This window comes from Tympanuchus pallidicinctus, unplaced genomic scaffold (assembly GCF_026119805.1).
Source record: "Tympanuchus pallidicinctus isolate F22 unplaced genomic scaffold, pur_lepc_1.0 scaffold3, whole genome shotgun sequence".
In the NCBI taxonomy this organism is placed as follows: domain Eukaryota; kingdom Metazoa; phylum Chordata; class Aves; order Galliformes; family Phasianidae; genus Tympanuchus; species Tympanuchus pallidicinctus.
Window position 1 is genome coordinate 30,003,846 of NW_026294747.1, and position 18,161 is coordinate 30,022,006.

The window sequence follows — 18,161 nt, forward strand, 5'->3', positions numbered from 1 at the left end:
AAACAAGTGAACAGGAAAACAAACATTGGAAAAGCTTTATTTATAGAATTCTTTCATATTGGGTGTTTAATGGGAACTATATATGAAAGCAGACATAGAAACTGAAGAACAGTATACAGCCCAGATTTCATTAGGCACAAATACCACCTAAATGCAACGAAAATTATGCATCTAGTCTTTTGATATTCACAGTAATATCTTAGTAGAGGTGAAACCTTTGTGTAACATCTGAAGCAGGAAGCGAGGAACAATAATACAACAAATGAACCCCACAGAGAATCTCATTGCAAACATAATTAGCCAACTGGAAATGAGGCAGAAAATCTTTATTGACATGGCTCAATTTTCCAGTACTGCACCTTACTTGAAGGGTTACAACTGCAAGCAAGGCATGGCACTTGCTTGGTACTGCAGCCTTCCCTGACTCCCTTCGAACAGATGCACCTGATTGCTCCGGTAGAAACTCTTCAATAGGAAGACAGTGGTAGCTAAAAGTAACATTGCAACATTGCAAAGAGTTACATTTAAGCTAAGTTAAATACACACCAGAAGATAAGGAGGTGAAGGAGTTGGTTTTCCTTTTTTTTTTTTTTTTTTTTTTAAAATAACATTGTGACAGTATCATGTGAAAGGAATTCAAATGCCATTAATAATCTCTTTAGTTTCAGCACCTTCTTGTTATTCGACTTAGGAGCACAGTAAGAGTTCAAACATATTTATACATAATTGAAACGAAATTGTTATTTACCTCAAAATCTGCTGCGCTGCATGGCCACCATGCATGGAGCTCAGCAGCAAGAGCAGTGTTTGCATGTACAGAATGTGAAGTTTTGTTGACTCACCTATGTTCTAAAAAGTGCACAACAAGACTACACAAAAAGCACAGTATGTTGGATGCAGGTAGTGCTACAATGAGAAAAATATTTTAAAGAATATTTATCTACTTAAATTTCCGTGGAATCACCAACAATTCAGTGTACAAGAAGTGACTTCTAGCATTTTCATGTCAATTTTATATCAGATGGGACCTACTCAATCTTTAATTAGTACTAGTTTAATACGCTCTTAGAACATAAGGCAATTTAAGCTGCTGCATTTTTCTTTACAACTCAGGACTTCAAGTCTTCCTCACATTATTGTTTTTTTCTCTTAAGAATGTCTGCAAGGTGCTTATTGCCTTTCACATGTAACCAACAGACAACCTCCCTTTCTGTACTGAAATAGAATATTTAGCAGGCAGCTAGCATGAACAAAGTTTCACTAAAAATATTCACAACTGTCCCACTGTGCAATGCATCCTAAGCACCCATTTTCACAATACCTTTAAATATTTCTAATCAAAACAGTATTGGTACACATGTAAACAAGATTAAGACAATGGCCAGTTTACATTTTCTAAACAATTTAGATAGCAGCTCAAAGCTTCAAAGTCTATGATACAGAAATATGAGTTCAAAGACAGTGAAAGATCTATTCACGTAGTCTGCTGCACTGTACCTTCACAAAGCTTTACTTCTATGATTCTGTGATGATAATGCTGTATGTTTCAACTGCAAAATTTATGATGATAATTTCAAGAAGTCCACAATATAACGCTACAAACAAGGACTCAGAATGAAAATGCTCTCTTGTCAGAAGCCGCATCGCATGCCAGCAATACAGCAAGCAAAGTAAGAACTGCTTTCGTTGATGAACTTACCTGGCTAGGTTGGCTAGGAAAACAGGCTCTCCTGGTGTTGAAATCCTCAAGTGCTGAAGGCCTTACGTTTGAAGTATTGTAAAGTTCACTGGTTACTACGGTTTCGTGTTGGAAAAGGTGATCTTTCATTAATGAACCTGATGTATTTTCTTGAGTACTCTGGAGCAAACAAGAACATTCTTGAAATGATTTTGCATTTACACAAAAACTGCTCCTCAATACACAAGGTTATACATAAAAGCAGTAAAATTCTACACAATTTGCTAGAGACATCTATAAACACAAGCATTTCAAAATACACATTTGTAAGTATGTATAAATACATTTCTTAACGATGAGTCAGTCTTGGAAATGAAGAGTTCATTTTCTGCAGAGCATACACAACTGGGGAGTCAGAGATACAGGCCTTTAACTCGTTTGCCAAATCCGATACAAGGAACTTCTTTAGCGTAGGAGGGGTTAACCCAAGCCCCAAGATAATGCTTTCCCTAACTATCTACAAGGCTGCCAGTATTTACAAATACAGAATTGTAGGAAAGAAAAATTAAGACTAATAAGGCAAAAGCTAGTCAGAATTTTTAGTAAGTAAAGAAGCAAGACTGCTTAACAGATCTGCTGGAAAGGAAGAAATAATCAGTGTTACCATATACAGGCTCAATTAAAATATCTAATTACAGCAAGTGTGTATTAAACAGCTAATGGCTGTCTTTTTAAAATTAAGGTTACATTAGGCAACTTGATACAAAACTGACACCATGTGGTAGTGTATAATGATATATCTACAGAACGTATGCTACTCAGAATGAGGAAGAAGAAGTATGTTTGGGTGGAACATTGGCTTGTAAGATGATCCAATTTTCTGAGAAGAAGAGAGAAGCAAATGCTTCCCATTCTTTAAGCTGAGTGGGATATGCTTGAGATACAGTGGAGCATCTTGATAGAAATCTCATTAAGTTGCTAAAAAAAAGTGCTGTATGTTTTGTTTGCATTGAAAGATGCTGCAAAGTTAGCTGCCATCACTTGATTGATCTGAGAAAATTCTGGCATCATCCTGCTTCCAGCAATATTTCCATTTAACTATAAAGATTTTTTATAAGGATTTGTATGCATCAAGAAAACATGAATGAAGCAAACAATAAAAAAAATACTGCAGAAAATTACCAAGGAAGTAGTTTCCAGTACCTGAAATTTTGGCAGGCTAAATGCTAACACTGAATTGTTAGCTTTCATTTATCAAAATAATTAAGAAACTTGCTCTGGAATTTCGTGAGCACCTGAGATACATAAAAGCTTCATGCATCAAATTAAAATACACTCAGATTAAGTCAAAGCAGCTACTCTGTTGCTAATGTTATGAGAAAGAAAACCGCCACTAAGAACTTACATAACACTCTGAAGGTCTCTGAGTGGAAAAAACACTGAAATTAAGTAGTCATTTCATTATCAACTTTAATTAATACCAGTGAAATATACTCCATGAAAGGAAAGACAGGAGTTCAATAAGGTTGAAGTTCAGCTAAAAAATACTGAAGACAGTCAAATCTACAAAAAGAAGCACTTGTATGGTCCTTGAGCACCACAACACTACTAAGCCATCAGCCTTCTATTTTCTTGCCAAATACTGCTGGGAATGGAGTAGAAAACAATGTTAAAATGACTAGCAAGTGTTAGATTTCAAAGATGTATATTTATTTTAAGAGTAAATGAGCATCAAGTATTAGCGCAGTATCAAATACCTTGCCAGCAGGACATACTCTTGAAGGTACATTGCCCAGTGACATCACAACAAACAACATCACAAACCACTACCTAACCTTAAAACGAGTTGAGAATCCCCACAGCTACCATCAGTTTGTGTGGTCTAGGGTGGGAGATTCAAGAACTGCTACTCCATTCTTTCCAGGAAAAGAGATACCTGTACATATGCCAGCCCTGGGTCTGCTTTGGAACACCCTGCATTGCTTTCTGCCCCTACAGATGACACACAGTCTCCCTATAAAAGATGTAGTCACCAATCATCTATTACAGTGTTAATAGTGCCATTTAGTGATGTATGAAATAAGGACCTTAAAGCAAGCTTCTGTGCCCTACATGGAGCAAGTACATTGAAATGCTTTTGCTTAATTCCAGCATCCCAACCTACTTCAAGGACAAATGCAGGGGTGGCAGGAGATAAAGGTATTTGAACTTTGTATGGTAGGAACTCTAAGAACTTGCAAGACAACTGTTGAGAAAGACCAGCACTCAGCCTACCAACCCAGACACTGGTATAGCCTAGCTTCCGAGTCTCAACAAAGATGAAAAGTGAGTAAGTAGGCTATTGATCACCATTAGCTTATAATTACTCATCATGCAAAACTAATGAAATGACAGATAAATACCCACTACGTTTATAATCAAGGTGGTAGTTTAAATACAGCTAAAGCACATTTACTAGTATCAAAAAGGGCTGCTTTGGACAGATGCATCCTGCTCTAGTGTAACATTTTATGACAAGGTTATAAACACCTGAAACCCCTATCTGCCATGGAAACTCTGATGACCTGAAGGGAGAAGTCCTAGAAACAAAAACACTATTGTATTGAAAATGCATTCAAGTGAAACACAAATGTTAACTTTTCCAGAAGAACTAAGTTTGTTATATTAAATATTACACACAAACACAGATGCACGCGTTCCCTTTTTCTACCGCCCAAAGCAATTACATCGCCCACATTCAATATCCTTTAACCACCGCCTGCAAAGTACGGTACTGGCATAGGTTATTCAGTATCATCTGTAGAGTAACCTACGCCAGTTTTTAATGCATAACGGAAATCTGGTTTGCTCCCAGCTGCTGGTATAATAATTACTGTCCTATGGTTGCTAAGAGATACTCTGAATTTTTTTTTCCAAGACTACTAAAACATTTCTGTGCGCGCAGGCACAGAATGCTGGGTAAAGCAATAAAATGACTCCAGCTGTAGCTCTCCAGCAGAATTCAAAGCCAGATGACAGCTGTAGAGAAAATGAAAACCAGACTGAGCTTTTCTTCTCCAAGTTTTCTCTCCTTACTTCTCCCAGTTTGCCAGAGTTAAGTCCGGGAGAGAATTCAACATTGTTCTGCAAACATTGTTAAAAATGTTCTGCTCTAAGTTTAATGATTACACAGAAGGATGTCTGAGAGACCACACTTCCGCTGCATCCCAGCTCTTGTATTTACTTCCCATGAGGCCTGAAAATCTGCTGTTTGATGGTAACCACCGCAAAGGAGTTTACATTTTTGTCTGTAATTCTTAATTGTGAATAAATGATACGGGTTTCAAAACCACTCAAATAACTTCCTTCTGCTTTAGCTACTCCTATGACTGATGGAGCAAATACTTCCATAGTTGGCAAGAAATTCTACTACAACCAGGTATGTATTTCTGACATGAACTGAAATATTACGTAGATTAGTCTCAGTCTGAAGTAAAAAGTCAGGCATTTGACGTATTTCTTGCAAGGATGTTCTACTAGAATATATAAAACATAGCAGAGACTATTAGGAATTCCAACAAAGAAAAGAATAAATTAAGATACCAAGTGTAACTCTGAGGGAGTAAGAGAGGGATGGAGATGTAAATGAGTGGTCATGGATATTGTCAAGAAAAAAAAAAATTGTCTGTTTTGAATACTACACCACAAAGGCCTAATAAACATAAATAAAATCAGCTCGTTTATTATTACATTTTACATTAATAATAAATTGATACTACATTACTTCCACACAGTTAAATAATATACACTGAATATTGCTAATCTTCAGTGCTTAGTCATGTCACGTTTTTCTCTATACAGACAACAGTGTCAAGTATAAATCATTCCACATTTCTTTACAACTTACAATGCCAAATTACTTTTGTAAAATGAAGCTTGTTCAAACCTTTGTCTCCAGACAAAATACACTGAATGCTCACTACTTAGTGTGTTTACGATGAGATATGTCAACCATTTATGTTGCCACTGCCTGCAACAAAATCTCTTAAACTGTATTTATAAGTTTCAGACCTTCTCCCTTTCATATCTACTTCTGAAAGCCATCTTAAACAAACAAATAAAAAAAAAAAAAAAAAAAAAAAAGACAAAAAAAAAAAACAACAAACAAACCCAATAAGACCCCACCTTAATTTATTTGACTTAAGCTTTCTCCTGCATCAAGTAGTAAGAAACTCGGAAGCAGAAGTGCTTCACTTCTCATTACTTCCAAACTCTTAAAATGTGTTGATAGCCTCTAAATAACATCAATGTCTGGCTCAACAAAAACTGACAAATAGACCCAATCTGCTGTATTTTTCAGTTCTCAAAAGACTTATGCATTTTAAATTCCAAAACCTCTACAAAAGTATTTTTAAAGGCATGAACTATAGATCACATTTAGATTTACTCCTAAGAAAAAAAAAAAAGATCCCAATGATTGCTTTCTTCTTGTTTGCTGTTAAGCCCAATCAATTTTAGAGCAAAAAGTTTGTGCTTCGAGAGAACAAGAATCTGAGCCAATCTCTGAACAAACAAGCAAACTGACTTAAACAAGCTGCTTGTCTACTGGATTCAAAATAGCTGGATTTATACCAAAAAAATCCAATACTCCTACCAGGACAAATTCTCAGTATATATTTCCATCCAAATACATATACATTCAGAGGATTTATTTACAAACACTACAGGAAATCAGAAAACTCTACATTAACTCATTTGTGTGTTTCTATTTCAAATTTATCTGCTAACACTGAGGGTTTTTTAATGATGTGAACAGTTTGCATATGGTATATATAAATTTTAATCATTTAAGCAACCTTTAAGAGCGAGTATCAATACCTTTAAATGATAGTATTTTGATGCTAAGCTTTCAATGTTCTTTGTCAATTGAGCATCTTGGAAGCTACTATGAAACTATGTCTTCTTCAATGACAGATTTGATTGTCATTGAAAAGGTCAACTTCTCTGCAAGATTTTATTTAAAGTATATTAAAAAGTATTTAGTGACTCAAAAGCAAAATGCTAGCCTAGATAGCAATTCCTAGCAAGACAGGAGTTCAGTTTTCCAATAAAAAATTAAGAACTGCATGTACAAGTTTAGGGCAGCCTATGTTTCCACCTGCTACATCTGTAAAATGTGTCAATATTCATTACAGGTAGGCACTGCTGACTGGATCAGAAGGCTATGTGTTTTGATCTTATTTGAATCATTTTATTTGCTTCCTTTAGTGTGGATTATAACCAGGCAGTAAAACAATTAATGGAACTTGTTTTGCTTTGTTCATCACTAATCATCTTGGCTTAAAAAAATAATAAAAAATAGCTAGAATCACTGTTAAAGAAATTCAATATGTAGTTTATACTATGTTCCTATTTCAAGTGTACCCACGAAGTATAGGATTCCTAGATGATTAGAAGATGACTAGAACAGCCAAGGCAAAACACTTTGATAGCAGACGGTGTAATTGAGAAGAACCTATTAAAACTCAAGTTTTGAAATCATATTGATGACATCTTAGGGACTTTATTTTCCATACTAACTAATGAAGAAAGGAATGATGCTGAAGAATATCAACATATCTGGTAGTTACTACAGAGTGTAGACAGAAATAAGTTTGCTAACAATAACCTTTTTGATACTCTGCTATTGTGGAGTACTTAATATGCATTATGACTACTAAATATTTTTAATCAAATAGAGGAGATGAATCCAGTGTTTGGAAGTTTGTTCTGATGAAACTTAGTGGATATAACGGTAGCTGAGATGTTTATATGCAAGTGTCAATCACTTCTTTAAAATTCTGCCCATGCTCTAAAATGGCCTTGCATAAATGTAATTCAAAAATTTTAATAGGACATCACCAAAAATGCTATTAGATACTTGGGAGAACAGATCATTTAATAAAACAGGACAAAATAAATCATTACCCCTTCAAACTGTATGCGTGTGAGCACGTATGGGGAGGTGGGACAAGCCAGCATGACTCCCCACATCCATCCATACATTAAATCAAATGGTCTTACCAGTCTTTTAAATTAAAAAAACAAAATCAAACAAACAAAAAACCAAAACAAACAAACAAAAAGCCAAATAAAAACAGGATAAGGAAAGGAATTAATCACTGTGAAGAGAATGATCACTATTTGGCTATTTCTAGGATTTTGTTCTTGATGACTGTATCTGTTGTTGCTAAAAAAAAAAAAAAACAAAAAAAACCCCACCACTTCTACACTGACGTTCATAAAGCTGCAGTTATGAACTAGTTATCGATATATAAATTTTATTTACATGAAGCATAGCTACATCAGGGTGGGTTCAACATTCCCTACATTTCCTCCCCCTCCTTCCAGTATTCCAGTAGGAAAGTAATTCTACTAACATTTATTTCAGCATGGTATGCAGAGATATGCTAAGAGAAATTTGACAGCTTTCTGGCCTCTAGAAAACAGGTAAATCTTATTTATCCAGAGCATGAATGTATAATTATGCAATGTGTGCTATAGGGAATTCATAAAGTACATTTTCCTGAGCAGAATGTAAAAAGAGAACTTTGCCAGCAGTTTGTATCGAAGAAGGACTGTATCTGTAATATGCATAACAGATTATGCTTATTTACTTCTTTTCCTCACTTACTCGAAAACAAACTTTGCAAATACATAGAATCAAAGATATTTGCTTCAATTTTGACATCCTTATATAGAAACGTAACAGCTAGGCACCATAATCAAGAAGTAATTAGTTTCCTCTAATCTCATTAGGCCTGCAGAAATTGCTCAATTATTAATCTTTGCAATAAAGCCTGTTTAAACAAGCCTTTTAAAGCTTATTAAGGATTGCATTAGCTTTGGCCCACATCTCCTCTACTATATAAAGACTTCATTTTTACTTTAAATCCAAAACATCCAACTTTAAAGCAATTTTAAATACTGTAAGATAAAGCACTGCAAATAAAGAGCAACAACAGGTGGTTGAGAGACCAACTCTTACACAAATTTCTTTCTTCCACTATTAAATGGAAGGAAAGCAGGAGACACTTCTGCATTACCACTGCATTGCAGCATCCTTTCAAAACACTTGACTCTTCCTCATACCATAATTTGATTCTGTAAAATAGGCTACTAACTTTCTTGATTTTTTGTTACAGAGTACACTGCACCTATACATACTAACAAAGACTTTAATGTTGTGTAAACGGCAAAACTCCATCCTCAAGAAAACTTTCATACTATTGGTTTTCTGAATAGTTGCTAAGATCCCTGAGTCAACTTGTTTGTCTACCAGCTGTACATTCAATATCTGCACTCTGAAAAGTGAATGTGTGTGAATTAAGACACTGCTTTCCCTCCAACTGTAAACAAAAAACATGACAAGCACTAATAGACACTGGTGTTTTTTTTACCCAGTTGTGTTAAACTTATTTATTGCATATATGTACTCTGTTCTTATTACTAGCTTTTATTTTCTAATTATCTGAATTTTTGCCTTTGTTTGGACAAGATTTTTTTTACCATTATCTCTGAAACTTTCCAGCCTTTCACTGTTAGAAGTGTGTATCACTGCAAAGTAAAATCTAAAAAAGAGTAGAGTGTGCGTGTAAAAGAAAAAGAACATCTTGACCCCTAAAAATATTCTTCTAAATAAAAGTAATTTTCCCACTATTTCAAAGAGGTCACATAACCTAGAAGTGATATTTTTAACTTAGGGTGATTAACCATTCTATCGATTAAATACTCTTTACTGAGTTTAGGACAGATAATAACTTAAGTCTTCCAGATAACTGTTCTGGAACTGATAACACTCAATTTAGTTTTCTTGTTGCACTTATTTTGTTTATTCTCACTAGTGAAAGTTGTTCAAACATTTTCTTCTAAAAGTAACTGCATAGTTTATATAAAAATTAAAACACTCACTTGAAAGCAGTCTTCTGCCACTTCAACATCATTTTGAGAGGGTGGGTAGCCTACAAAAAAGTTTTAAAAAATTGTTAAAAAAGAATTTTTTTAATTCACTGTTTATTGCTTCCAGTAGTTCACATCATCCTTCAATAACCCAGCTGTGGGAAGCAGGCTTGTATATTTTTTTAAGCAGTTGATCACTGCATTTCAAGTTGATTTTATTATGTATCATTCATTACTGATGTGATTTTATTACTAAGTGTACCTCATCACACTCTTATCTTGTTGACACCATTCACTGTAAATAAGAATGAAGGGAATGCATTCTTGCTTTGAAAATTAAGGGCAGATTATATTTGGTTAGCATGAATGCATGTTGTGCTATGTTCTTCTGTTATAAAGCAGCAGAAACTGGAACTGTGAGACAATAAGAGAAAAAATGACTAACATCCCTATTATTTCTCTTGCAAAAATCAACTCAGTTCAGAAGCCACTCCAGTATGACAAAAAGAATTTTCTTCAGAAACATGTTTCTTCTCTTTGCTTATATGATAACCTACATTAAAAAAACTAAATTTGCAGCTAAGCACAGAATATTTTATTTTCTCCCTTTGATTTACTTTATTTCTTAAAAAACAAGAACAATAAAACAAACAAAAAAACCCTCACAAACCTTAAAGAGACATTCTTCCCACTCAATAGAAATTTATTTTCTCCCCTTCTCCCCTCCTTCCATCTAGCAATACATTCATCATATTTTCAATTTCAACACTGAGGCTTTATGAGCTTCAGTTTGTTCACTAGTTTCCATGAGATCAGTGAATCTCTGGAACCAATTAGGTATATTACTGTTACAGAAAATTCTTCTGAAGTCCCATCTAAATCTGTCTGCCATACTACTCTGTTTACTAACAGCTGAGAAGTTAGAGCATGGATTGAAGTTATTATCACATAATTTCCTAAAACATTCAAGTTCAGAGTTTAAGACGACAGAAGCCATAATGAGCTTCTGAGAAGACAGATGTGGCTTATTCCAGTATCTCCTTAAAGAGAAAAAAAAAGGCAATGCTTTTGATTTAGGGAATTACCTTATTAGTGTTGGTGAAACAATTAAAGACACTTGAATGAACAGCACTTTCAAAATGCCTTTTTTAAAACTCTGACAATCTCAACTTGGTATTGACCTATCCACATCTTTAAACGTTGATACCGTATTGAAGTACTTTGCATATCACCTCTTATTAAACACATAAGAAAAATTAACCCCTTCATCTGAATAGATACCTTGAGAAATATCCTCCACTGCTCTCCGAATACCTCTGTCAAATGCTCTTGCATCAGCAGGACTCTGAAATGTGAGGCCAAACTTTTTGTCATCAATCTTCCAGTGGTAAAAAGTTGGAGTAACTTTGTTGTAAACTAGGTCCTTCTTTAATGTGCATTCCAAGACCACCTTCCAGAAATAAGACAGGAGGAAAAAGATATCAGTGACTAACAGAGAACTTATGAACAAAATGTAGTCTTCTGAACCACCTGAAAATATGCATCAAAAGAGCAGACAAAAGCCTTTGTTTAAACTTCTTCCAATTATAAGTAGGCAATTTTACATTAGTTTCCATTATGACCAAATTATTCACTAACAGTTACTGGTACAGTAACTGATACAGTGGTACAGGTTCAGGATACTGTGTACTGACCGCATTTTCCCTGTGAGATTCTCATCCCTCAACAAGCACATGTCAGTACACACATACTAGTAGTTCCACAAATGAAAAAACACTAGCAGAAAAATGGTTTTTAATATACAATAATACAGTATCACTGGGAATTTCAGTTGTATTATTACTCTAAAAGTTTTTTGAGTGCTGAACTAATTTTACACTGCTCTCAGGAAGTTTCCTCTCAGTAAGACAGATAAGAATATACAACTATTTGCCTTTCAAACCATTTTAGATACACATACACATTGTTTATTAATTAAAATCACTCCCTGTACATCATTTTTCCACTTTAAGTTGACTAACGTTAAAAATATGTTTGCATATTTAATTTACTCATTTCCATCAATTCAACCATTTTTGAATGTAATCATCAATGCATTGAATATTTTCTTACAAATAGTTCAAGATGAACAAGCAAGTCTGAAGGGGTGTGCATTCACCTGTCCCTGTATCACTAGATATAAACAAATAAACTGCAAGATAACCCGTATCTCTACTTTACTTTTAAATTCTGAAAACCTACACAGGGAAATGTGAGCAAGGAAATGTTAACACTTTATTATTTCTACATTACTTTCAGAATATTAATTTTTAATTTTGTTATGCACGCACTTTTTGAAGAGAAAAAAATGGAAGATTTCTTTAGGCACGTGGAAAAAGGAGGTTAATTATAGACATAACAGAAAAATAGCTAAGTTTAAAAAAAGAATTCTGTCTTACATACCCTCCTCTACTTAACAAATTATTACATAGGCAAATAGATTTTTTTTTTCCTCCTGCTCTTCATGACTTACTCCACCCAGAACGGAGCCCACTACTGATCATCACCTCTTGCATTTTACTGCCTCTAATCCCTGTTTCTAGAAGGCTGGTATTTTTTTCCACACACACAAACCCTTTCTACACTAAAACCTTTTTACTCTGCTCTGAATTCCATCCAAAATGGTTTTTTACTTTTTTTTTTTTTTCTGCCTAAAAACTCTCTAATATGCAATGAGGCAACAAAAATCACTCAGCGGGTCTACAGCGTATTCAATGATCATCTCTTCTTCCTTTTGATTATTTTTATCTTGCTTCCTCTGAAGAAGAAAAACAGTTCAAATGAAGACTTCTCATGTCATCTCATTCACTAGGCCTGGGATGACTGCTAGGGTTTCTCTGCCATATTAAACACCAGCTACTCCCACACTCTATTGCATGCAGTTTCATCCAAAATCTCAACAGAAAAAACCACAAGGCTGATTTCTCTCCAGTATCTCAATGAACACCTGCTCCAGAAGGAGTTAACACAGATTATTAGTTATCTCCGTTTACACAGTTATCTGCTGTTCAGAAGAAAAATGTTAAACTTTTTCATCCTGACTGATGATCCAAAATGTATGAGGCACATTCTTCAGAAAAAACTCACCTAGTAAAGGACTGGAGAAGAACATAACACAGATCATGGGGGTCTATTAGAACTTTCATTCCAGAACGTAAGATTCCCCAAAGTCTAAAAACCTGTAAGCTTGAGCATAATGTATGTTTAACACTGCTGTTACTAAGATAGAAGGGAGCTACTGTAAACACAGTAAAACAGAGTAGCGGAGTGACCAGGTTAGAAGGGAGAGCAATCGCTCCCAGCAGACTGGCTGGAGCCAGATCTAGGGAGGTGGGTATAATAAAGGAGGAAATGTGTAATTATATCAAGGGTATTTTGTGAAGACTTTGCATTCCAACACACATCTAAACACCCTGGGTACACCAGCAGGGAGCATTCCCTTTCCTAAATTACTTCAATGGTGCCACCACTTTGATTTCTTTCTCAGTTGACAAGAATGCTTTTTGTCAACCCCATGAAATGTTTTAAACAGCTACGTACCACACAAATTTTGTTATCTTCTACATACTGACTGAAGTTGGTTCCTAACAGTACTGACAGTAACCTAACTCTCAAGGATATAAAGAAATGATGAGGAAAAACCTCAGGACCACAGCAACAACGAATCCCAATACTCTGATGTTCAGTCCCAAAACACTTGATTTATAGAGCTGAAAGATTAAGACCTACAGCCTTGATTGTGAGCCCATGTATGCTATAACAGACATGGAGAGATTTGGCATTTTAGAGTGGAATTGCAGTTGTCAGTAGTGTCAGATGCAACACACGAAGACGATGCAACTAGGTCAATTAACAAGAAGAAAGAAGAAAGCTTTTTCATTCATTTTGAGTACAGTCACTGAAGAGGCAGCTGGAGTATCGTAGTACGAATTTCCAGTTGTTTTACAATCAGATCCACGTAAATAGCAGATAGCACATAGGCCTGAACTGTTATACTTGTGTTACAATTACCACGTATCTAAGGCAAAACCCACAGATATGAACCATATTTGCTAACTTGATTTGATTTATTTCAGAGCTCGCATTTTCCCATCTCCCAGAAAAGTGCTCAAATTTCCATCATATAGCTTTTTTTCTTTTTTTTTTCTTTTTTTTTTTTTTTAATATATAAAAAATACAGGATAAGGGAATGTTCATATCTTTTCTGGAAGGTGGAGAAATTCACAGAAGAAAAAGTTGCCACTCAGAGGAAATAAAAAAAATATATACTTTTACAAATCTAGATTTTAAGTGTGCAATATGACAGCAGAGGAGAAAAAAAAGAAAGATCATCTGTAAGGATAAGCTTTTTCTTACCTTGAAAAGAGGAATTTTAAGGAATGGTTGTATTTTTAAAAAAATATTTATCAAACAGAATTACATTTCATCATGTCTTTTTTTTTCCTCCCTATATTCCAAGATATAATAATGCACGGCCAAAGATACACAGACTAGAAAATTAATTGTTTGGCTTCATTTAAAAAAAAGTTTAAAGTTGTGCTAGAAATGCGAATCCTCAGGAATATCCCTAAGAACAAACATAATACAGTCACCTACATAGAAAGATAAGCCCAGAATGATGTTAGAATCAGTGGTCTGATACTTATCCAACAAAATTTCTATTTCTATTATAGACCCCTTGAAAAAGTGTCATGCCCTCATGATATCTTTATGTATTTTGGTGTAGGACCTTGCTTCTTTTATGCTAACATGGGTCTTGCTGCATACCATGCAAGTTCATTGTTAATTCATTACACATTAGCTTTTGTACTATTTGGAGCCTGAGGAAATACATGCATCTCTTTACTCTGTTACCAAATCATCATCGCTGGTTCTACAGTACTTCTCCCCACAGTCTAAGTCTGTATGTGTTAGGTCCTTGAACTTCATTCAGTGGATAGGTGTTCTTATTGCATTTCTTATTTATCCTGTATTTTTGAGTGGCTGACTTCCAACAGCAATCTCCTAAAACTACAGTAAGATCAAACTGTGCCTTGACAGACCAGCAGCCAACAACCCTGGGGGAGTGTGGGGGAGGAGGTGCATTTTCACGACCAAAGAAGTCTGGAAACACATTCATAGTAACACAGACTGGCTTTTGGACAGGAAGAAGTGCAGAGACATTTAAGCCTTCTACCAGAAGTAGAAATGAAACAAGGCTTGCCCAGGGGAACTGGGAGAGAGAACACAAACAGGGACACTGATGGCTGCAACATTTTCATATGCATGTGGGAGAAACATCAAATCAGCCTTCAGTTCTGAGCATTTTATTTCCCTCCGATTCTGAAGGCAAGCAGTGAACACTGAAAGCATTAAGAATTAAGAGAAAATTGTCAAGTACTTCTAAATGCAATTAAGCTGCTCAAAACTAGCTTCAATACATCTAAAAAAAGTTCTAAAGGGAACTACTGCAAAGTGAGGAAAGAACTGCAGGTGCACATAGCTCTGCGGGAACACAGGGTACTCTGCTAATAGCACTACGCCTCGCTGAAACAACTGAGTCAGCAGAATTTCTATTTATATGCTCTCTTCCTACAGCAGTCACAGTCAAGGCAGAAAACTCAGCAGACCTGCCTCAAGGGAGAAACTGGTATGCTCAAGAAGAATCAGCAGTACAGCGTAAGAAGCAATCCTACCTTTTAAGCCTACACAGCTTAAGTTTAAGGAATTGTAAATTGGCAGAAAAGAGTAAGTCTTGGATAGAAGGCAATAAGATAGACAGTTTGTGTTTTCCCCCTTTGGAAAACTGTTTGTCACAAAAGTATACAAACAAGCCTTATCCAGTCAATTTCGTCTTCCCTAGATCTGCATGCAGCAACAGCTGATACTCTATGCTGGTTTTCCTTCTCTGAGACTGACTTTCATGATGCTATTTAATACAGTTATTTAATTTACTGCAGCTCATAAATAAATACTGCCTATGTGTTCCATCAAATCAGATGGATTATAGGATCCTCTAACTTTGTGATTTCTTCCCAGACAGAAAAGTTTTTTGTTTTTTTTTTTATTTTTATTAAATCAAAAGGGGACCTTTTACTTGCCACAGTCAAATTCCTCAAAAAAAAAAAACAAATCACTACTGAGCAATTCCTCCTGACTTTATGTTCTCAACAAATTGTGTTGACAACAGTGCTAATACACATAGCATGTATGAACAGGTTAACAAACAGATTTTACTTTGACCCTCCACCAGAAAAAAAAATAAATAAAAAAATACCCAAGTGTTTTCCCAAGCAGATGAAAATCTGCAATGAAAAATTATGTTCTAAGGTTTCTTAAAGATACATGTTTAATTCTAGAAATGTATCTTGTTACTTAAAGTAAGCAGTTGGATCTGTAAGTCTACAGTCATATGAACTGCATTCATTAACAGTATTAGATTGAGATTATAAATTTACTTTCCAGTCTACAAGCAACAATATGCAAGCATCTATTCTTAGGCTCTATGTCACTAAACAGATGTAAATCGTTACCGTTTTATCCCTGAGTCGTTCTCCATGGATAAGAAAATCAGCACAGCTATTCTCTTCCTGGGGAATGACTTTGAAGACTGTGACACAGCTTAGTCCACCCCCTCCAAGTGGTAACCATCCACCACTTGAGTCATCTCGGGTCATCACCACAGCTCTCACTCGTGCATAACTATTACTGGAAGAGATGCAAAAGAAGAAATTAGTTTTCCATAAATGCAAAACAGCTAGTTAAGAAAACGTGACAAAATAAACAAGCAAACCCCCCCCCCCCAAATTAAACAAACAAGAAAACCAACAGAAAATAAAAATAATAATAAAAGAAATAACACCTCAAAAAACCCACAACCAAGAAATTCACATTCTGGAGGCTGAGCACTTCCATAACTGCTACTCAGAAGAAACCATCCTAAAAAATCTCTCAAACATTCCCATCTAGTTTCATGTTCTCACCAGGGCTACTTCAGGAGTTTGCACTTCTGCTTGGAGCTTACGTGTGATTCCTTGTAAAGAAACAATCAGACAACATAATTCCTTAGTCAACATTTATATTCTTCTAGAAACTTCGCAGTCAGTGATCTATCTAGAGGGCCGGGGGCAGGATAAGAGTATGAATCAACTCCTGATTTATTTTAGACTAATCATGAAGCGAGTCATTCACCATGAAATCACACAGAAAAGAGAACAAGAAAGCAGAAAGAGGTCAGGCCTTCTGCCACTGAAATCTAAACAAGAACAGGCTTCCGGCCAGAAATGCTGCTCCCTCCTTCCCATGTACAGAAGCCCTCCTTTGGAGGGGGTAAGTCAGAACACATGGGGTTTGACAGTAAAATTGGTTATGGCTACTTAAAATCTAATATTTCTAGTATCCATTAGCTGGTTCTCGCCCATACTTGCAGCGTATGGAAACTTACTTGGATTTTACAACCTAATGACAATTTTCATCATTCAGTATTTTCATAAAATAAACAGCTACTGCTTCTTTCCATCCAGATTTCTTTTCCAGAGTCTCAGAAAAAAACAGTCTGTAACCTTCTCTCTTACATTTTACTTATTTTTAATTAAATCACACATCTTAGTTTTGAGCATGAATTTGATGCTACGTGTGTTGTAAAACTGCATTTTTTGTCAAGGAAGAAATATGATTCCACCCTACATTCTAAATATGGTTTATTGCATGAATGAGTATCCCAGCACTTCAAGAAAAATAAGCCCCAAGGTATCTTTTGCAATGTATTTCTGATCTACAGTTTAAGTACTTACGCCAATAAGGACTGAACGGGAAATATTAAAAGGGGACAAAGCTATTTTTTCTGTACAGAAATACTTGCGGTACAGCCATTACCAATGTCAGTGTTTTACGGGCTGGTTCGGCCCGGTTCCGCGACTACAGAGCAGAGGGATCCACAGATCCATGCCTCCAGAAAGGGGAAACAGGCAACCCCAAAATAATTAAACATGCCAACGATCTGAGGAGAAACAAACTGATTTACTAAATACGGTATCAGAATGCACGATAACACACTATAATACAATATAGTACAGTATAATTAGAACTGGAGCTAATCATCAAATAAAATGAGAGAGCGCGTCCAAAAAAGCTTGAAGGCCTTATATTAATGGCGTGCAGTTGGGACGAGCAGAAGCAAGAGCCTGATGATCGAAAAGAGGGAGATCAGGTGACCTACCGAGGCCTTTTGTGTGTCCCCCTGAGCAGGAATGATAACAGAACAGCAAGCAGCCTTCTAGGGAATGCTGCCATTCTTCTTCTCTTCCAGACAGGTGCCCGGAACTGGAGCATTAACTCTTTAACTCCCAGTGCACTCCATGCAGTATGTGGAATATCAACAGCCAAAAATCATAAAACCATGACAACCAAACTTGTATTTTAATAAGTCTGATTTCCTGAAATGTCCCAAAATAATGAAAAATAGGTTCTTTTTTGTGTGTGTAATTAATACGTTACGTTCAAAGACTTACATGATTCATACATATGATTCATATACACGTGTACGTGC

The 18,161-nt window shown here is 35.6% G+C and overlaps 1 protein-coding gene across 1 annotated transcript in view; it reads right to left on the bottom strand.

Moving 5' to 3' along the window:
- Positions 1–18,161, bottom strand: part of SPRED1 (sprouty related EVH1 domain containing 1) — a 55,230-nt gene that overhangs the window by 4,921 nt on the left and 32,148 nt on the right. The window contains exons 2-5 of the mRNA XM_052695483.1: positions 16,147–16,321; positions 10,877–11,045; positions 9,608–9,657; positions 1,700–1,858 (exon numbers count right to left, since the gene is read on the bottom strand). Coding sequence (XP_052551443.1) covers positions 1,700–1,858; positions 9,608–9,657; positions 10,877–11,045; positions 16,147–16,321 — 553 coding nt within the window. The remainder of the gene's footprint in view (positions 1–1,699; positions 1,859–9,607; positions 9,658–10,876; positions 11,046–16,146; positions 16,322–18,161) is intronic.